At 34.3% G+C, this 18,846-nt stretch overlaps 1 protein-coding gene across 4 annotated transcripts; it reads right to left on the minus strand.

Moving 5' to 3' along the window:
• Positions 1-1,688: 1,688 nt before the first annotated feature.
• On the minus strand, positions 1,689-18,630 carry FAM76B (family with sequence similarity 76 member B). 4 transcript variants are annotated; one of them, XM_021000560.2, is made up of 10 exons: positions 18,446-18,630; positions 17,597-17,661; positions 17,224-17,278; positions 15,774-15,929; positions 14,764-14,963; positions 11,449-11,496; positions 10,790-10,870; positions 10,004-10,136; positions 6,772-6,873; positions 1,689-4,542 (listed from the first exon to the last, which is right to left on the minus strand). In XM_021000560.2, exons 1-10 carry the CDS (start codon positions 18,530-18,532, stop codon positions 4,453-4,455), a joined length of 1,017 nt encoding a protein of 338 aa, XP_020856219.1. In that variant the 5' UTR covers positions 18,533-18,630; the 3' UTR covers positions 1,689-4,452. The 4 variants fall into 4 exon arrangements, with proteins under 4 accessions (XP_020856219.1, XP_020856217.1, XP_078003286.1 ...); XM_021000558.2 differs by having other exon boundaries at positions 10,004-10,139; XM_078147160.1 differs by having other exon boundaries at positions 4,448-4,561; positions 10,004-10,139.
• Positions 18,631-18,846: the final 216 nt, after the last annotated feature.

Consider the following 18,846-nt stretch of genomic DNA (forward strand, 5'->3'; position numbering starts at 1 on the left):
CAGATGAAGGGGATTAGTGTAGGGGGTGGTGGGTCACCACAGACGGAATGAAATTTTTCTCCAAGGCAGGCAGGAACAGGCCTAATAATTGAATAGGCATGGAGGGAGGCAAGATGGGATGCAGTTTCTCTGTCACCCACAAGGAGTTGAAGGGGCCAAATATGAAGAATGGAGAGGAACTTACCCACTCTAAAATCTTGCATTTTGGCTGACCCCACCACTCCTGTGAAACTGCTTTCTTAACAGTTCTAGATGATTCCCTTACCACTAAAACCAACAACCTTTCTTCCCAGGCTTTACCCATACTGACAACTCTGGAATGTTTTACATTATTGAGCATCATTGGACTTTGTTTCTTGAAACCTATCTGGCTTCCAAAATACGTCCTCTACCTTCAGTAATGCCCTCACCCTCAAACATTCTATTTGGCTGGTTCCTAATCCTCTTCCTGCTTTTTAAATATTGGTGTCTTCTCATATTTTTTTGGCCTCCCCATCTTACCTTCTCCCCTTAGTGATCTTAATCATTCCCATGATTTCAATCATCATATTCATTCCGATGACTCCCAAATGAATCCATAATCTCTAGTCCACTTTCACATGCCTGCTGAGTTATTTCCACCTGAATGTCTTGTGAGCACCCCAAACTAACACAGTTCCAAACTGATCTCATTCTCACTCCACTACTCCCAAACCTGTCTATATTCTGATTACAGCATTCTCTCATCAATCAAATTCACTCTCTATCTCGAACCCTTCCCTTTCTACCCTTATCCAATCCGTGGCTTAGTCCTGTTGATTCTACCTCAACATTTCATATAAAATTCCTCCTTTCCATTCCTACCGGAAGTCTTAGTTCAATCCATTATCTCTTCTCAATGTTACCTCTGGACCAAAAGTTCTTAATCTTTATTTGTATCATGGACCTCTGTGTCTCTCTAGTGAAACCTGTAGACTACTTCTCAAAATATTTTTAAATATACAAAGAAACCAATAATACTGAAATAAAGATTTTTTTTCCTCTTTTAATCCAAATTTCTTTAAGATTCATGTATAAAAAGGGAAGCTGTCAATGTTGGGCTGAACCACAGACGCCACTAGTAAGCAAAATCCCCAGGGGGTAAAGTCTTGATATACACCAAGATGCACATAGATTGGGAATGGATAAAAATTATGGCACACAAATGTAAATGAATCTTACTCTATGAAACAACAAATGTGGAAAAAAACCCCAATTATAGGAACACATATGGACCGATGTAAAGTGAATAGAGAAAAACAACATAAATAAATGTAAGTAGATAAAAACAAAATACAAATCAAAACTGAACAATTACGATGACCCAGGATGTTCCATTCTTCACATAGATGGGAGGCAGCCCATATTAAATCAGACTTGGTATGTTGGTTAGTTTTGTTAAACTGCCTTTTTTGGGGGGGCTATAAGGGATGCCTCACTATGTATCACTGAGCTGAGGAGGCAGCAGATATATTTGGAAAAGTTAATACAAGAACAAAAGATGTTAATACAAATTTTTAAAAACATAAAAATACAGAAAAAATTAAGTCCAAAAGGATATATGAATATAGCATGAATATTACAATGAAGGATTTTAGAATCAGAACTGAATTTTTAGTCTTCAATTTATTATTTGGGGGAAAGGGAAAATAAAAAGATAAAGAATATAATGCTTTTGAAAGTTTTTATTGTGAAATATTGGATTTAGAAAAAAGTACAAAATGTCAACAGTCAGATGTGTGCAAGTACAGTATTTCAATAGTCTATACATGTGAACAGCTCAACAGCTTTACTGCAAAATGCATATTTAGACCAATACTATCTAAAAAGGACTGCAATATTAACAAGCTTAAAGTACATAAATAACTTGCGCCAAAGTGGCTATCACTTGTCAATGTTAATGAACAGCTGAAAACAAGCTAGAAAGCACAATACAGCATACAATAATATCTCCTTACAGATCCACAGTTAAAGAACATCAGGCCATTTTGTCGATATACTACAGATCCAGGACATGATGGTCCAGAACTCAATGTACTTGTTAACAACCTTAAAAATTTAAGTTTTAAAACTCATGAGGACATGGAATAAAAATTAAAAGGGTATATTTAAATTATGTGAAGCCCCTAAAAGGTTTTAGCATTGGGATTTACAAAGCTGACATATTTCAACTGAATTTCAAGGTGTTCCTTAAAACAAAAATAAAAATAATTTAAAATTGCAGCAACTTTCACAAGTCTGAATATGAATGTTACTAAAAATGGATATGGTTTGCCTAAAAACAATAATGACCACTTGAGATTGAGAAATTATCTATGAAATTGGAAAAATACCAGTTATGAAAGATTTTAAATGAAAATAAAGGTCTTTCTGATTTAGTAAATCTCTTCAGCATTAAAACGCACTACAGTATAGTACAACTAGGGCAAAAAAATACTAGGTTAAAAGCACACTATGTTTATTAAACCTATGAAGACTATTAACTTAGTGTAACTATATATATGTATGTGTGTGTGTGTGTATACACACACACACACACCCCACACACAAACATACACTTGATGGAAATAAATTGATGCTTTTTTTCCCCAAGTTAGAAATATTCAGGCTATGTTTTTACTTGAAAACTACCCTAACTTTGTACTTCTAAACAGGGCATCAAAAAATGAGAATGTGATTCTATACTGAACACCTGTAGAAATAAGCTACTGAAACACAGGCCATTTCAAAAAGAATAGCACCACCCAAAACTGTATGAGAAAACCATCCTTTCCAAGGGCAATCCAAATGTTGGTTTAGATTGTATTTTAAAACATGAAAAACTTTTACAATGATATGTCCAATAATGAAAATGGGGTGGGCAGAAGTAGTTTGCCCAGGGCATAGTTGAGTTAGTTTAACCTATAAGATGTTGCAGCAAGAACTACTGATTTCATTCTATGTAAATAGTGAACTTAATATAGTACTTGATTATTTTTTATACTTATTAAGTAAAAGGCTGATGAAATACATTTTTAAAGCAGACCAATTCCATTCAAGGCTCAAAATCACTTTTTTTAAAAAAGGCCCTATATATATTTTACACTAATATCACACATACATCATCCTATACTATCCTTTTAAGAATAATGATTTAAGACGTTGGGACAGTTTGCTTTGTAAACACCACTCTAATCTACTTGTAGCTCCAATTCATTTAAAGAAAAATAACCAATAGCTACAAAGGAAATTTAAAGCAAAATTTAGAAAACTTCAGAATTTATCCAATTATGCAGCAATGACCTTTGATATTGACTCTATTAATCAGATAAAAGTAGGGAAAGTAGTAATAAAGATGTTTTGAAAATATTAATATTCAACCAAGAAGAAATACGTAGAACTATGTACATAGCTATACATGCATATTTCTGCACACAAATACTAAGATTCATTGTGGCAGAATTAAAATATAATATTGTCAAGAGATTTAAAATGAAATCTTTTGGGTAATGATTGACAAAATATTAGGACCAGTACCATTCCCTATCCTACAGACACAAATTACAAAGACCTAAAAAACTTATATGCGCTACTTGTCTGCTAGTTCTTAATACAACCTCAAACATCTCACTAGCAGTTTACATTTCCTTTTTAATGTCTCCTGTACATATGCATTTATATACAAACATTTATTAATAAACATGATCTTAAAAACAAAACCTTATGTACAAAAAACCAGCATTCCTATAAATAAAAACATTAGGTGGCAAAAAGGCACTTGTAAGTAAAAATCTACAGTAGTCTTTACAAAACAAAAACACATATTTTACCTTGGATACTGTACAATAACGTTAAATCCTATCACAATAATGAAAATACTAGGGTACTCGTTGACTACTACTAATGATGCAACTATTAAAACATATTTACATATATTTCTGAATTTCATTTAATAAAAGCACCATGATTTCCCTCCTTAGTTTATCATGTTTTAATAAAGTAAAAGAACACAGTTGCTAAAAACTTAAGTGTTCATTATATTCCTTATTCCAAAAGTTACATACTTTTAAACTTGAAAATGGATCATCTGAAGTTAGCAGTGTCAAAGAAATCATTGCTTTTAGATCTTAAAAATGACATCTATTCTATTATTGCATGTTGCATTTTTAAAAAGAGCATTGTTTTCTGTCCTTTTACAACTGTTTTAATACTATTGCTGGCAAAAAAAAGTTCTCGGATATCAAAAAATTAAAAAGGTTCTTCAAGCCAGTTGAAGTATTTTATTTGAATACTTTGACAACTTAAAAAAATGCTGCATTAGTTACAAAAGTGAATAGGAAACACACCAACTCATTTAGTGTGCAAAAATATGTTTTCTACTACACAGAATTTTAAGGGCTTCACAGAATTATTCAAATTTACATTTTAAGCAGAACACTATGAATAATTATTTTCTCAAGGAGATGTTAATATACTTCCACTTTTATCAAACTTTTTACCCTTCGACAATGCTGCAACCTGTTTGAGTAGTTCTCTATTTTTGGCCTGTAGTAGACAAAAAACACTTGTGATTAAAAATAAAGCTTTCGTAATAAAAAAAATTTTAAACAGGATAATTCCATTCACACTATATAAACAATAGCATTATTGCAATTTACTTAACAAAAGGTTCCATTAAGAGTATAAACTAACAAATTTAAATGAATGGATGATAAAAGTTGAAAATATAGAAACTCATGGCTCACTAACCTTAAGAATGGATTGTACTAGGGAAATGTAGACTGTTTTACCACACTCTTTACAAATGTTATTCTTGATAATATATACTATTTTACTCCATATTATGCTTTATGATTTACCAAGGCCATTCATATATATCATTTCATTTGATCCAAACAAGAATTCTGTGTGGTAGCCACGGTAAGAACTGTTTTATCCCAATTTTACATATGAGGAAATAGATTCTGAATAAAGAATTACCCTAAGGGGTTTTCCAATTCTCTATGATAATACTCTTTTAATATACTACATGTTTTCAAAACATGGCTATGAAGATTAGATCCAAACAAAAGGTACTACTTGGTATAATTTTTTGGATGCTGGAAACTTTAAAGCCAAAAGCCATATCCTAATCAATAAACTGATCCTGTTTATTGGCTTCAACCCTCATCCTTATCTGATGTGACCCAATTTAAATGGCCTCATCTTGTTCTCACAAAGTGACATTTTTTTCTTTTTCTCTTCAAGTATATTCATCCTTCTATCATCTTAAAGCTATTTCATAAAATATTTACTATACCTCAACAACCCAGTTTATCTTTTAGGAAACTATGTTTATTTCCTACAAGAAATCTTCTATGACTAATAGGGAACCATTTACTACTTTCAAAATCTTATCACTTCTGGTACTCCTTGCAATACTTCAAAACTCTGTCTTTCAATATTTTGATATTCCTTTTCTTACTTCTCAGTGGTGACAAGCAATAAGGGTTGAGATCTTGTCAATTTAAACTTTGCCAAATTTAAATCCCAAATGGTTCTATGTATCTTCTCTTTGTGTATGAGGGGTGCATGGAAAACGGGGGAGAAGAAAACAATTTTACGACTGAAAAATAACTTCTAGTCATCAACAAACTTAAATTTCTTACTATTTAAATTCCTTGCTAGCTTATTCTGCGACATTAGCTTATTTAAAACTTCTTTTAAACTTCATTAGAAAGTCCAGACACAAAACACTAGAAGGTAGGAAATACTTTTAAGAAAAACCATTTCATTGATAGTGTTAGTTTAACCTTAAAGAGGTAGTCAGGAATTCTAGCAAAGAAGTTTGGCTATAAGGATGCAACACATGGCAGTTAGCAACTAAGAAAATAGGACAATAGGCTATTGGAACTTTCAGGGTTCTCCAGGAGAAAGAAGTGTACAATACATTCAGACCCTAACTTAAAACAAATAAATAACCTCTCACAATTTTTACAAGAGATTGAGCAAGAAACAGCTCAATTCAAGTAAGGTTACCATGAGCTACAAGCTATCTTAGTCTGGATTTCACTCATTTTTATTTATATTAGGTTTAATTATGGACTACCTTGCAAAATATTTAGAACCCAGATAAGAACTCAACATTCAAACCTCAGTGATAAAAAATAGAATCACTAAGGTTTTTATAAAAACAAACAATACTTTATCGACTATTACCAACACACTTCTCTCTCCAAATGTATTAATTGCAAAAAAAAAAAATACGAAAAAAACATCATTAACAAATCTGGATGGGGGAGCTTCTTCAGGACAGACAGAAGGTATTTAGTTTTAGATCGAAAGACCTGCCCAGAGGGTAAAGACAGCTAGAGGAGGAAGACCTGGAATAAGGACCTATTAATAAATTATTTATCACTTGTTTTCTTCTGTACTGAAATCTTACTTGGACCATTCTGGCATGAACTCTGGGGTTTAGTTTTCTCTCTAGGCAACCTGCTTTATAAAGCAACACATCATGGAATGGATCCTGGAGTTGCGACACCTTTCTCCCCTGTCCTCCATGCTCTTTACCTACAACAAACATGGCTCACTCTTATGGCTGTGTAGTAGGGGAAAACAACAAAGAAAGAAAAGAGAGAAAGAATTGGGGGTGGGGGAAGAGAAAAGAGAGGGACATACATGTGTGCCTAGACAAATACTTACAAAAGATATACTCAATAAATATGACAATTTGAACTTTTTCCTCTCTGCAACTCACAGTTTAAGTAAAACCAAAACGAATAAAATATTTACCTGTAGTTGTTCCACAGTTTCCTTGTGAGCTTTCTCCATACTGTTCATTTTTGTTCTCAAATTAGATTCCTGGTATTGGAAGTCTGCCTTCAGTTCAGTTAACTTAAAAACACATCAATATATATGAATTGTATTTACAGTTTCTCTACAGCATCATTCACAACTGTATGCCCAAAATAGTGCACATTAACAGCAATTTTATGAGTTCCATGATCTAGTTCTACTTTTTCCAAACACTGTTTTGTCAGATCACAAATCCATAGTCTTCCTAATCAATTTTAGTGTTATTAGATAGTACATTAGTTTGGAATTCAGTTTCAAGGCAGCAACTGAATAACGTGTAAGGTTTAGAATTAAAACATCAGTTTTTCAAGGGCCTTATATGGATATATAAGTCTGACAGCACCCACTTGGCCTTTTTTACAAGCTGGACAGCTTACACAGTTACTTCACTTGTGTCAAATACTGGGAAATACTTCCAAGATTAAAATAATAATAATAATGATGTATTTTATAAGGCCAGTAGCTTCCATAACAGATTTTGCTTGAAAATAACAACTGTAAACCTAAATAAACAGACTGAGCTAAAAGCATAAACTGGGAAAAAATTCTAACAAGCTTAAGGCAATTTTTTCAAATATACTAAAATAATGACTTAAGATTTTCTTTCCTCTCATTTTAAAAGAAAAAAAAAGGAACTACCCCCCCCAAAAAAACCCCTCTAAAGTTTTACATTAGGCACAAAAAAGAACATTATAATTAAAGCCTGTTTTCCCAATAATCTGAAAAATTCCATTGTAAAACCTGCACATCACTATTTGATATTCCTGCTTGAACTAGAGGTCAAAAATAGAGCACAGAAGCAGTACTAATAATAAGCATATGGATCAAGAAAGGGAAGCAGCAAATTTCAAAACTTTTTTTCAACAGTCACTTAGTAGCATAATCAAACTAAAAAAAGCCACAAATATCTACATGTAAATATTCACACACACACAAATATATAAAAAGAGAGATTTAGGATAATATTAAACACGTACAAGCTTGAAGAAAGCTAGCTGTAGGTGATGTTTCAATTATAATACTATCATAACAATGGAATTTTCATTCACAGAAAATTAAGCACACTCTAATGTGTAAGTATATCTTTAGCAATCTTTAAAATCCAATCCTTTAAGCTATAAAATGCAGCACAATCATTTAATTACCCCAAAACTGATAAACTGATGATGAAAATTAATAGAGAAACTGACAAAGAGAATTACAGTGTTCTACATTCTACCTAGTTAAAATCCTTGCCTCTGTTGTAGATTCAAATAGTATATAAATTGTCTTCATCTATATGTGTGTGTGTGTGTGTGTGTATAATATATATATATATATACATATATATATAAAAGACTTCTGATCTATTAGTCAAACCACCTCACCAAGATTTGTTAATCTACTCATAGTAATGAATAGCTAGCCGCTGAATTGGATGCTTCCACATATGTTTTTGGTGAGTCATAACTGATATATATGCTTCTTTTGAAAACATATTTTTAGTACTGATAACTTGTAAAATGCCAAACACCTTGATAAATTATGGAAAAAAAACCTAAAATCAAAATCAACTAAATTATCTGCACTGATGTGATGTTATAATGGTGTAAAAATGCAAAACAGGAATTAAAAATTCACTGCCATTTTTCTTTGGAATTACATATTTCTTCAAATGGATACCTCTTAATTCACATTCTAACTGGACTTATAACAAACAAGTGCTGCCCTGTTTTCAATCAAAAAAATAAAGGATTTCCTAATTTTAAAATATACAGCTAATCTCTATGAAATGAAAAGTTGTTTAAAATTGGCTATCAAATAAACAATAACCATCTTACTCTTTAGTTTTGCTTATATATGAATTTTCATAAGGGCAGCTGGGTGGCTCAGTGGACAGAGCTGGGCCTGGAGTCTGGAAGACCTGAGTTCAAATGTGACCTTCGACGTTTACTAGCTGTGCGACCCTGGCCAAGTCACTTAACCCTATTTCCTTCAGTTTCCTCATCTGTAAAATGAGCTGGAAAAGGAAACAGCAAACCACTCCACTATCTTTGCCAAGAAAACTCCAAATGGGGTCACAAAGGGTTGGACGTAACTGAATAATGAAAAATAATTCGAAATTGGCAATCAAATAACCAGTAATATCCTATATTTATTTTTGCTTACACATGAATTTTTATATACTAAATGTGCAAGCTACCCATATTAAAAGTAATAAAAATAACTAAACTAAATTAAAAAAAACTAATAAAAAAACCCTAAAATTAAAACCCTTTTAGGCCACATCTAATAATGAAGACTCTTTGGGATTACAAAGAAATATAACAGTAAGCTTAAGATCTGTTCTAGATAAACTCAAGAAGAATAACTCACATAAACACAATTATATGCTAAACTAAATAAATATACTTTTTGAAACACAGTAGTAGAAAACAGAAATAGGTTCAAATTCAATGCAAATTTTAAAGGAGTTAATTCATCTAACTATGATTAAAGCATACAACACACGAATTAAAAGAGAATTGAGGCCACCCTTAAGATATTATTCTTGGGGCAGGTGGGTAGTGTAGTAGATAGAGAACTGGCCCTGAAGTCAGGAGGACCTGAGTTCAAATCCAGCCTCAGACACATGATACTCACTAGCTGTGTGTTGCTGGGCTTAAACCCCGACTGCCCCCCCCCAAACTATTCTGATTTCACTTCTAAGTAACATATTCATATATATTTACTTATAGCAGAACAACTTGAATCTACAACCCATAATTTGCTATATGTTGGCTATTATATAGAAAAATCCCAAAAGGATGACTTGTACTATTAACTCTCATTGGCCAGATTAAGAAACATGAATTGAAAACTAAAAGCTCTAAACTGCTTGTCTAAATCACTAACATTCACATAATTATCTTTCTCCACCCACAGAATGAAGTTCATTCATTAAACCAAAATGAGAAATTTAAAATATATGTAGAGTATGTGTGTTGAAAGTGTGCATTCAAAAATCATTAAAATTCTAACTGGTTAGTTCCTTAGGACTTCAAGCCTCTCCACTAGTACAGAACAACGTACAATGGCCAGCAAACAATATTATAAACACTGTCAAACTATGTCTAGTTTTAGATTTGCAACTGTCAAATAAGAGTTAAGATAACAACAGTTCATGAGATTTAACAGTCTGTGTTCTCACCTTTTTATCTTTTTCTAAAATGGTTTGGTCTCTTTGCTGTAAGAGACGTTTAAGTGACATCACTTCTTCTTTCAGCTGGCTTATAAGGACAAAATTGTCAGTTCCTCCACTATCTGCTGACTGATTTATAGAGCTACTAAAAATAAGAAGTAAAATAAAATTAACATAAGTCCAAGAAAAACAGCATGTGTTCAAAATGCATAAATTAGACAATTCCACAAACATCCTTAAGGCTAATGCAAAAAAATATGTACCTGACAGAAATGGATGCAACTGGCAAATTACCTTACTAATGGCACACATTACAAATACCTGCAGAAATATAATTCAGTATTAGCTTTTAGGGGGTCAATATTTCTAGTGTAAAGCAATAGGCAGCCAATTTGTACAGTAATATCAGTAAATGTTTGCCTAATGTACTATATGATAACGCTATTCTAACAAAACTTAAAAGCTTAAAAAATACTTATTGAGTCCCAACTTGCATTTCTCTGAAGGGTACCAAAGTTTAGAAAATGTTCTTTGAAAGTATGTGGCCTTTTCCAAATTATTTATACTCAAAAAAAGACTTTTTGTCTAAACAAAGCAATAGGAACACTGCCATTTTCTTACTGTTAAATTTTCATTAGAAATCATCCAATTTATTATGGTCACTGTCCTATATGATACAGAGATCTTAACATAGGAAGATATCAATTTATTTTCCTTTATTAAATAGTTGCAACTATCAACCACCATTGTTCTCTTGGGCTGAAATTTCATAGCACTAAAGAAATCCAATTTTACCTATCTCCATTGGATGGCTTGGATTCCAGTTTGGGTTTTTTCTTTGGAGTTTCATTCTGTATTGTTGCAGAGGTTTTATGGCTGAAACCAAATAGGAAATGTAAGCACAAAGTAATAGCTACAGAAGTACTAACAGGCAATTTTACAAGTAAATATAATTAATAATCAATAATTATTTTTTAAGTGTTTACCATGTGCCAGGCACTGTGCAAAGTGCTGGGTTTACAAGGCAAAAACATGGTTCCCAGTCTGTCCCCAGGAACTCATTCAAATGGGGAGACAATGGGGGAAAAAAATTATTCTGAGAGCAGAGAGGGAAATAAGTCTGGGAAAAGTCTCCTGCAGAAAGTATAGGATTTGAGCGGACCCCTGAATGGAGCCACTTTATAATTTTAAAAAGTCAAACTCCTATAGAAGCGGCAAACGGCAGGGAATGGGGAGAGACAAAGGACATAAAAACACAGACCTGAAAATGAGGAGTTCATAGGATTTTAAATCCTATTTTGTCTCTAACTAGCTATCTGGGGTATCTCAAGGTACCCCAGTTTCCTTTCATTTTGAAAATGAATAGGTACAACTAGATGGTTTAGATAAGTGTTCCACTTAAAAACACATTCAAAATACTATATTCAAATAGTTCAGAAATGGTAAACATTTACCTCTGTTTCCACAGTCCTTGCTCTTGTTCTGGACTCAGACTGCTGATTCTGAAACACACACAATTAACAACTAATAATATCTATTAATAATATCTAATGATATTTGTTACTAATGGAAAACAAAATCAAACTTTTATAAGCACGTTTTTGTCAGCAAAGGAAATTCATTTAAGTTATGAGAATGAAAACTGTAATAAAGCCAACTGTGATCCTGAATTTGTCTATACCATTTTCAGACTAAGAGCTTGTTAATTTATGAAAGAATCCACGAAAAATAATTTGGTCAAACAACTCCACCAGGCATCTTTATGGGTTCCTAGGAAAAAAAAGCACAGCAACGGAGAGCAATGGAGAGGTCTTTATAATTTGTATTTGTTCCATCATCTCCAGACCAAACTAATATATGGGGCTTTTTAAGAATATGAAAATCACTAGACAGGTACTATAACTTCACAGTTTGAAAGTCACCAATTTAAGACTATGGTTAAGACTTAACCATCTCAGTCAGTTGAGATTTTTATCCTATTTTAAAGATTAAGGCATGCCTCAGTAAAAATTCTGAACCTGATGAAATTCTTCTTTACTATAAACTGCTTTTGCTGTATTTTATATTATTATCCTTTTGTCCTATGGAGTTTAGAAAGCATCATTCATCCTTGAAAGCAAAAAATTTTTTTCCAGACAAACTATTTTGGTTTCTCTAATTCCTCTAACTTTTCCATACTTTCCTAAACCATTCTCCCAATTCTCTATACATCTTCTGTTAGTAAGGTAAACTAGATATAATCATCTAGTAAAGATTAAGACCACAATTGGGATAGTGAAAGAGTTCACAATTCTAATTTATAATATCGTTTATATATCATAGTATTCTTACTTCTTAAACCACTATGATACACTGCTAACTCAGTTAGCTTATTATTCATTATGACCTTTGGACTTTTTTTCTGCTGTACTTACACATATCTAGTCCTTCACAATCTTGCATTCATATACTTTAGTTTTTCTTCAAGTACACTATTCTGCAAGTGTCCTTACTGAACTGCTGGGAAAAGAGAGTGGCATACAGACCAACCTGGAAGGCAGCAATCAGAAATTAGGTGGGTCTCTTTGAGCAAATGTGAAGAGCAAGCCATAGGTTTAAAGACACACTGTGTATAGTTCTACAAACTGGTTATAACATCAAACCAAAAGAATCTTTACTTGATTCAGCATGGCAATAATTGTTTCAGTTTTCTCTGGCCACACTCAAGATACAGACAAGTAACACTAGTCACATTATCTTTAAAAACAAGGAAAAAAGTTTTTCTCTATATACTCTGGGAATTATGATCTTACTAGATTATGGTGAATCTGGGATCCAACTTGGTCTTTGCCTTGAACTTACTTAGCATGCACCTTCTGGTGATCTACTGTTTTAATTACTCTAAAGACAGGACCCTATAGTCAGTTGTGTACTCACCTAATAGTTGGGAGGTCTAGATCATATTTTTTCCAGTTTAATGATGAGAATTTCTTGGGGGACAAAATCAAAAACCTCAATGAAATTAAATTTTATGAACATCAACTTCCGTGTGTTAACCTACAAGACCTATCATTCTGTCACAGAAAAAAATTGATAAGTCTCACAGAATTTGAACTTTATAAACTAGTTGGTTCCCTTGTATCTTATCCTCTGAGAACATCTATTAGGGAGAAAATTATTCTGGTACTGAGCTATCAGTATTCAAGCAGTCTGACAATCATGTATTTGCAGTTTATAATCTGCCACCACCCAGAAAAGGTAAAAACTACATAAGACTTTCATCCTTTGCCCCCTAAATCTGTTGCAAAAGGCTAGGGGAAGGATTTCCAAAGAACAACCATATTTGAAATCATTAGTAAATTTAGGTCCCCTTGCCTCATATTGAAAACTTAAGTCATAGCAAGAGAATTTAAGGCAAGTGGGAATGTTGTAATTTTAGGTCTCAATCTTTTAATTCATCTCATACTGATTTAGGATGCTCTACTGTTATTAATAAAATGCCTCCTTTCTAATCTTTAAACCACAACTTTTAACTAAATAGAAATATGAAACAAACGGACTTAAACTGGACTTTACAAAGTATCTACTTCAAGTCCTAATTTTTTTCTACCCATTAGGCCCTATTTTTAGTAAATACTATATACAGATATATTTTTACCATTATATGTTCTCCTAATATCTTTGGGGGTGGGAGGTGGGGTAAATCAAATTATGTCTTCAATGCCCTAGGAAAACTTGCCATCTGAAGAAAGCTCACAGTAAATTTTGAAATTCAAAGAATCTTCAGAGTGTAAATTTTCATTCCCTAGTCTTTCAACATTTAGATTTTTTTAATATGCTGTTTTCTTATACAATGTACAAAAGACTGGATAATTTTACTTTCTCAAAAAGCCTCGAAGTAGAAAAATAGTTTTTAAAAAGATACAATATTGTTGGCATGTTTTCCCAATTTTAAAAAGTGCAACTGAAAGATGGAAATATTTCCCTTATTTGGATATAAAGTTCATACAAGTATGTTTTTAAAATAGCAAAATGCTACTATTAGGTAATAATGTGATTTTTCCCTATAGTTTAATGTCCTTCAAAGTTTATTCGTAAATACTACCATTGCATTCACAAATATTTCAGTTATAAATGTTTCTCAGTTGACTGTATACTTACCAGTCAACACCTACAGAAATGAGAAAATAAGAATTAACCAGAACACAAAAGCTTACAGAAACGTTCATGGTTTTTATTTATGGAAAGACCTTGCTTCAGTCTCTTTAAAATGCAACTTTTCACCCTCTCCAATGTTTTTTGATATTTACTTTTCATATGCTGTGTTTTTATGAGAATGATCCTAGTACTAACAGTCCAGAGTAATGGATATTAAATAATAAAATACTGAAGCTTCTGACAGGCAAGTCTACGAACTGATCACGTTAACGTATTTTTCTTACAATACTACTTTTCTGTATTTACTGTCCTCTCCTCAATCTGTGATTTGAGAATTAGCTAAAAAAATTATTCTCAGCCACATCATTAACATCACAAGTTAGTGTAAAAAAAAAAAGATCTGAATACAAATCTACTAAGTTAGAAGGTGGTAGTGATGGTGGGACGAGGGAGACAAGGATACTGTCTATACCCTTTAAAGAGTTTACAACATAGAAAGGAAGGGTCCAGGGCAAATACCAAACAGACAAGAAATAATGAGATTAAATTACATCATTGCCCACATATTTTCTTATAAGTGATGAGGGAATTCTTGAATTACATAACTAGATACTGAAATTCTAAGTACTTACTTGTGGTGACTACTGCTGTGACGATGGTGGTGATGATGATGGTGGTGATGGTGTTTTGAATGATGCTGGTCTTTCTCAGTAAGTGATGAAGAGGATGAATTAGAATGTGAAGAACCCAGGCTCTTCCTTTGTTCCTTTGTCTTCTGCAAAACTCTTTTATATGACAGGGTGCAAAGCCAGCATAGTAATTTTCCATCAACCTTTCAGAAGAACATGCACATTAGATCAAATGGGTCCTTAAACTAATTATAAATGAAACCTGTTAAGAAATTACCTAAAACTCAGGGAAGCCTTTCAAAGATGTTAAGTAAAATTATTCTCAAACTTGGAAAACAAAACCTTATGTAGAATTCCTAAAATAGGCAACTTTTTTTTATTTTAAAGTAACGCAACTTCAGAGAGATTTCAGCATTGCATTTCAGCTTAGTTTTTGATGAGGTTTTTGTGCCATAATCAGAACCTGATGTTTGTGGAATTGATTTGAAATGAGAACTTATGAATACATAATCCATTAAGGGCAAATTATTCTTCCTTCTGTTCCTAAAAGTTCAAATTCCTGTTCCATTTCTAGAAATAGCAGCAGAAGGTACCTGTCACGCCACTACTGATATTTATTTCCATGCATATTGTACACTGGCTAATAAATTAATATATATTTTCTACAATAGCAAAATCTTCAACTTTGACTGAAGGAACGAAAAGAGATCCATTTACAAATCTGTGTAAAATCCAAAGCAGATTTAAGATGAAATGTTTTTTACCACTAAGTAAAAACCTAGGATCTACAAACATTTAAACTAAGAAATCGCTCAAAAGTACTGCAACTATACAAGTCACTAAACACAAGTCTTGACTCCTGGGTTCAATGCTGTCTTGACAACGCCTCATGGGGCTGCAAATGGAACCAGCCACCCAGAAATACACAAATGTTATCGATTCCACCTTCAGTTCAAATCAGTGATATGACTGTATTTCCGGATGTCACAGTACCATGAACAAACAATAATTACCTTTCTTCTTCCTTCCTCTTTCCGATCAAAAGCACATTGCTGTTTGCACTGTTCACAGGTTTGAGGTGGTCCATACTTCTTTTCCGAATTTGTGCAACGCTGACACTTTGTGCCAATGAACGCTGCAATAATATTACAGTACTGACAAGGCTTGGGCTGCAATTGACAGAGAAACAACTCTCTTTAATTTAAGCATTATAATGTTGGAAATCCTTGTAATACTGCAGTGTAAAAGAAAAATCAAATACTTTTTTACATTTGGGAAAAGCATTCAAAAGTTATCTACTCAAACTTGACCACAACTCCAGGACATTATTTTGTTTTCTTTTGGGACTTTTGAGTTCACTGTTTCACTTTGGGAAAACTGAAATGATATGAATCTAGTAGTAACAATTGTGGTTTTTTAAAAAAAATACTAAGTATGTAAAAAAATGAAATAAACGTTATAAATGCATACTCCCAATTTCTCAGTCACACTAAATAAGGAGTCATATTAATTCAAGACTTATCACATACCCCAGTTTTGAAAAAATTTGTACAGTGCACACAAACCACATCAAACATAATTTCATCTTTCTTTTGACAAGACATTTCAGAATTTTGTAGCACTATACTGTACTATACCATTGTGGATCTAAGTATATGAGATTAGACAGAATTTGTATTGATTGATATATCATAAAATGGCTTTTGGAAACAAGTCTTTCATATTTCTTTCATGAAATACTATAATTTGAGGAGCCGGAAAGACAGGCAGATTTCAACTTTCTGAACGTCTAGGTGCTGTATAAATAAGAGTACTATATTTGTTCAAATGTTTTTCCCCCAGTAAGTGTGGCTTCACAAACTTCACAAACAGAATTTGAACTTTATAAACTAGTTGGTTCCCTTGTATCTTATCCTCTGAGAACATCTATTAGGGAGAAAATTATTCTGGTACTGAGCTATCAGTATTCAAGCAGTCTGACAATCATGTATTTGCAGGATCTAAGTATATGAGATTAGACAGAATTTGTATTGATTGATATATCATAAAATGGCTTTTGGAAACAAGTCTTTCATATTTCTTTCATGAAATACTATAATTTGAGGAGCCGGAAAGACAGGCAGATTTCAACTTTCTGAACGTCTAGGTGCTGTATAAATAAGAGTACTATATTTGTTCAAATGTTTTCCCCCCAGTAAGTGTGGCTTCACAAACTCTAGATTTAAAATGGGCAAAGAAAGAAATTGTTAGTTTCACAGTAGAGGGCTTGATTTTCTCAATCCATTTATTCTATATTTAATTAAATTTATGAAGTAATGATTTTAAGTATGTGTGCTGAAACTATATATGTACGTGAAATTAACACACACTTTCTATATAAATGCTTCGCCTTTAGTAAGAAATATCATTTGTCAGGTAATTCTTCAGTGACAAAGTGAAAAAGTAAGTAAGGCACAGACTTACTGTTCCAAACTGCTTCACATTTTGCGCACACTTCTTGCAAATTGTGTTAGTTTTGCTGAAAAGAAAAATTCACATGCCATAATTAACTTTAAATATAACTTTTATGTCACTGACAAACCATACAGATGAAAAAACACAGCTGATTATAATAGGTCCAGAATAGCTCAAACTATATACTTCTTCAAAGTTGTTTTCAAAAATAGTAAATATTGTTTTTCAACATTAACTCTTGGTCCTATCAGCAACTACTACAAATTAATTTGAGATCAATATTTTATAAGAAATAACTACAACATTGGGTTTACTGCTAGTAAAAGTGCTTCCTGGAGAAAAGTTTTATGATCTTAAAGGTTTTAATTATTTATATACAAACCTCTCCTGTTGAAATTCTGATCTGCAATAAGTACATTTTACAATAGGATGTGCAATTCGACATTCCTGCAAGAAATTAATACAGCAATCAGTGTTTGGCATAGTCTCAAGTCTCTTCTCCAAAGGGGGAAGGAGAGCAAACCTCTATAAATAATATCAAAACAAGAGTATAATGCCTCTGTAAGTAGAGTTGGATTATGTCCTAACATCTAATTGTCCAACTGTAAAATATACCCGTAATTCTTTAAGAAAAAAGGTGGGTCTCTGTGTTTATTAGATTTGTACATGTTACTGGTAGGGTTAAATACGATGGTAACCTGGTAGAGTCAATTTCAAGGTTTGGAACCATCTGAAAATGCTTTTACTATTTTGCAATGCTGCTCACAAATGACCACGTTTGCTTTTAGTAGGATCTGGGAAGATCCGAATGTGCCCAACACTCTGTTCCATTCCCAACAAGTCGCTCTGCTTTTCCGTGCAGGAGAGGTCACCATTCAGTGCCCCCGTGAGGTTTAAAAGTGATCCCTAAATCCGGCAAGTGGAGAGCTGAAAGGGCAGGGAACAGGGACAAAAATACCTCCTGCGGGAGACAGGTGGCTGGCAGCCTCGGGGGTCGGCCCCACCCCGGGAGCCCCCTCGGAGATCTCGGCCCGGATCCCAGGCCACCAGGCGGGAGGGGGTCTCCGCTCACGCCCCGCCCCGCGCAGATAGAAAGGTCCTAGACTCGGAATTCCGAGCCCAAGACTCCAACCCCCGAGGCGCCGGCGACAGCGGAAAGGAGGCGGAGCGCGGGACACCCAGCCCCCTCCCCGGGCCACGTCCGACCAGACCCCGCCCGGCGCACACGGACCTTGCAGAGCTGCTGCCCCTGGGAGAGCTCCTCGAAGGGATAGCGCTGAGTACACTTTGTGCAGGCGTACAAGGCCGAGGCCGCCATCCTCCTCCTCCTCCTCCTCTTCCTCTGTCGCCCGCTGCAACGCGGGGCCCTGCGGGGGACTCCGGGGCAGCCTGGGCACCCGGGCCCGGCCGCGCGCTCCTCCCGACGCTGCCCCCCTCAACCCCCACCCCGTGCCCACAACGACTCTGCGCCAGGACCCAACTACAGCGCCTCCACCACCGCGGACTAAATACCAACGCCACAGCCGTCTCCCTCCGCCTTGCTTCGCCACCCGCCCTCCCGGCCCCGCAACGGTTCCCGGCCGCTCCCTCTTAGGCCCCGACGGCGGTGGCGGAGGGAGACGAAACGGAGAG

The sequence above is a fragment of the Phascolarctos cinereus genome, unplaced genomic scaffold, assembly GCF_003287225.1.
Source record: "Phascolarctos cinereus isolate Bilbo 61053 unplaced genomic scaffold, phaCin_HiC Scaffold_726;HRSCAF=1367, whole genome shotgun sequence".
In the NCBI taxonomy this organism is placed as follows: Eukaryota; Metazoa; Chordata; class Mammalia; order Diprotodontia; family Phascolarctidae; genus Phascolarctos; species Phascolarctos cinereus.

What these genes read in the sequence shown, in the direction of transcription:
- FAM76B (XM_021000558.2), bottom strand. Translation starts at nt 18,532, where the DNA reads ATGGCGGCCTCGGCCTTGTACGCCTGCACAAAGTGTACTCAGCGCTAT. An exon ending in ATGTGAAGCAGTTTGGAACA is followed by an intron (nt 15,930 to 17,223) that starts GTAAGTCTGTGC and finishes TGTCAATTGCAG; the next exon opens with CCCAAGCCTTGTCAGTACTG. An exon ending in CACAGCAGTAGTCACCACAA is followed by an intron (nt 11,497 to 14,763) that starts GTAAGTACTTAG and finishes TGTGTGTTTCAG; the next exon opens with AATCAGCAGTCTGAGTCCAG.